This window comes from Erythrolamprus reginae, chromosome 1 (assembly GCF_031021105.1).
Source record: "Erythrolamprus reginae isolate rEryReg1 chromosome 1, rEryReg1.hap1, whole genome shotgun sequence".
Lineage (NCBI taxonomy): Eukaryota > Metazoa > Chordata > Lepidosauria > Squamata > Dipsadidae > Erythrolamprus > Erythrolamprus reginae.
In genome coordinates, this window is record NC_091950.1 from 105,747,997 (window position 1) to 105,750,531 (window position 2,535).

Below are 2,535 nucleotides of genomic sequence, written 5' to 3' on the forward strand. Positions count from 1 at the left end.
GCTTAATTTGCAAAAAATCATGCATTAGAAAAAAAGATAAGACATTCCTTTTCCTGGTTTTATTTTAAGATATGTAAAGGGAGCAAAACAAGAGCAAAATATTGTGTATTGTATATTTTATCTGTTGTGAGCCACTCCGAGTGCTCGGAGAGGGGCGGCATAGAAATCCAATACATAGATAGCTAGCTAGATAGCTAGATAGCTAGATAGCTAGATAGCTAGATAGCTAGATAGCTAGATAGCTAGATAGCTAGATAGCTAGATAGCTAGATAGCTAGATAGCTAGATAGATCGATAGATCGATAGATCGATAGATCGATAGATCGATAGATCGATAGATCGATAGATCGATAGATCGATAGATCGATAGATCGATAGATCGATAGATCGATAGCTAGCTAGATAGCTAGCTAGATAGCTAGATAGGTAGGTAGGTAGGTAGGTAGGTAGGTAGATAGATAGATAGATAGATAGATAGATAGATAGATAGATAGATAGATAGATAGATAGATAAGGGAAAGCAATAAATAAAAATATTTCATTAGACTAGAGCAAAGGTTGAAAAGAAATGTGTTTTTTAAAAATAAGATTGTCAAGAATATACCCAGGCAAGCAGGGAAATGGAGGAGAATTGATGCTGAGAAATCTTATGCTAATAGTGGGCTAAACAGAATTGTATTTCTTTCTTGGAAAAGCAGTTCTCTAGTAGGTGCTAGCAGCTCTGCAAACCCCTAAGAGAGTCAAGCAGGCGGGCTTATGTAAATTCTAGGGGCTTAAATTTCAAATTGAAATTGAAATTTCAAGTGAGAAAACTGACTTTTGTTTCCAATGATGCACATGTTCATTTTTGATTGACTTTTATCTACTCTATAGCAGAAAAACAGCAACTCTTTAAAATTTTTATTGTGCGATTACTATACAGAAAAGTAGGATATAAAGAGACAAAAATATCATTTAAGGAGTTATTGTGTTTAACTGAACTGCCTATAAAAAGGCTATGAAACTGCTGAACACACCTTTTCTGCCTATATACATATATAGAACTTTTATTTTTAATTAAGTAGGATACAACCTAATCTTGCAATTTTCTTCTTGTTTTTAAGGTGGAGGACGTTTATCTAGCTGCTGGTCACGTTCGCGCTGTAATATAAATTATCTTTCAGAGATTTTACATTTGAATAGCTACAAGTACAAGTGCTGCAACTGGGACTTGTGTAACAATGCTCCAAATGTAGTAGCTAACAAGATAGTCCTGAGTGGTTCTTTTTTACTGACTGTTGTTCATTTATTAAAGCCTTTAGTCTGGAACTAAAATGGGGCCTTGTTTTTCAATTTAAAAAGATACTGAACACTGGTATCTTTTGAGAAAGTGTTACTGCTGGAGAATTATTAGGATACAGTATTCAGCAGATAAAATTTATTTGATATGCTACACTTTTCATATTTTTCCTTTCTTTACTCAATTTCTATTTGGAAATTTACATTTAATCTGTAAGATGTTCAGGTAGTCAAATGAGGACTTATAACGGCTTGCTTGTGGTGTTTTAAATTTCAAAAAATTGCCAATCCCATTTTAATTTGTAAGCAATTGTTGCAATAAAAGTGCTATTGTACATTCGAATGTGGATTGATTTTTTTTGTTTACCTTGAGGCTTTTTCTGATGCTACAGATGAAGCTTCTCCTGGAGGCTAAACCAGGGGTCTCAATCAAGGCAATTTTAAGCCTGGCGGACTTCAACTTCCAGAATTCCCCAGCCAGCTTTGCTGGAAGTTGAAGTTGAATTCTGGAAATTGAAGTCCGCCAGACTTAGTTGCCAAGGTTGGAGACCTCTGAGCAGTGAAAGGCTACCAAAATTTTTACTACCACATTGTGGGCGTGGCTTATGCAGGATGCCTTGCATAAGGAAAAAGGGGGACATGATTGAAACATTTAAATATGTTAAAGGGTTAAATAAGGTTCAGGAGGGAAGTGTTTTTAATAGGAAAGTGAACACAAGAACAAGGGGACACAATCTGAAGTTAGTTGGGGGAAAGATCAAAAGCAACATGAACAAACTTCCAGCAGACGTGGTAGATAAATCCACAGTAACTGAATTTAAACATGCCTGGGATAAACATATATCCATCCTAAGATAAAATACAGAAAATAGTATAAGGGCAGACTAGATGGACCATGAGGTCTTTTTCTGCCGTCAGTCTTCTATGTTTCTATGTTTCTATGTTTCTTTCAACATCTTTCAGTGCAAATTGGGTGCTCTTGGGTGGAGCTCCATTTTTGCTACCGCACTGTGTTCCAATCTGTCTGGGCAGAAGCCCTCCCCTGCCCCTGAGCTAAACCCTTTTAGTGATAACCGTGAATGGCACGCCATCTCCCTGCCACTTTCGTGGGTGGTTCCTTATCACAGACTTGTCTGTGATTAAATGAACTGTTCAAAGTCAGATTGCTCCTCATTTCTTAGTAGCATTCTGAGGTGTATTTATTTAGCACTTATTAGGGTATTATCACTGCTACCAGGAAATAATATTTTTTGTTTG

General features: G+C 36.4%; 1 protein-coding gene across 2 annotated transcripts in view; it reads left to right on the forward strand.

Moving 5' to 3' along the window:
• The window catches only part of LOC139172312 (CD59 glycoprotein-like), a 12,883-nt gene extending 11,265 nt beyond the window's left edge, over positions 1-1,618 (forward strand). For both annotated transcript variants that reach the window (XM_070761282.1, XM_070761290.1), the window contains one exon: positions 1,104-1,618. In XM_070761282.1, the coding sequence (XP_070617383.1) occupies positions 1,104-1,312 (209 nt within the window). In that variant the 3' untranslated portion in view covers positions 1,313-1,618. The remainder of the gene's footprint in view (positions 1-1,103) is intronic.
• The last annotated feature ends 917 nt before the right edge of the window (positions 1,619-2,535 follow it).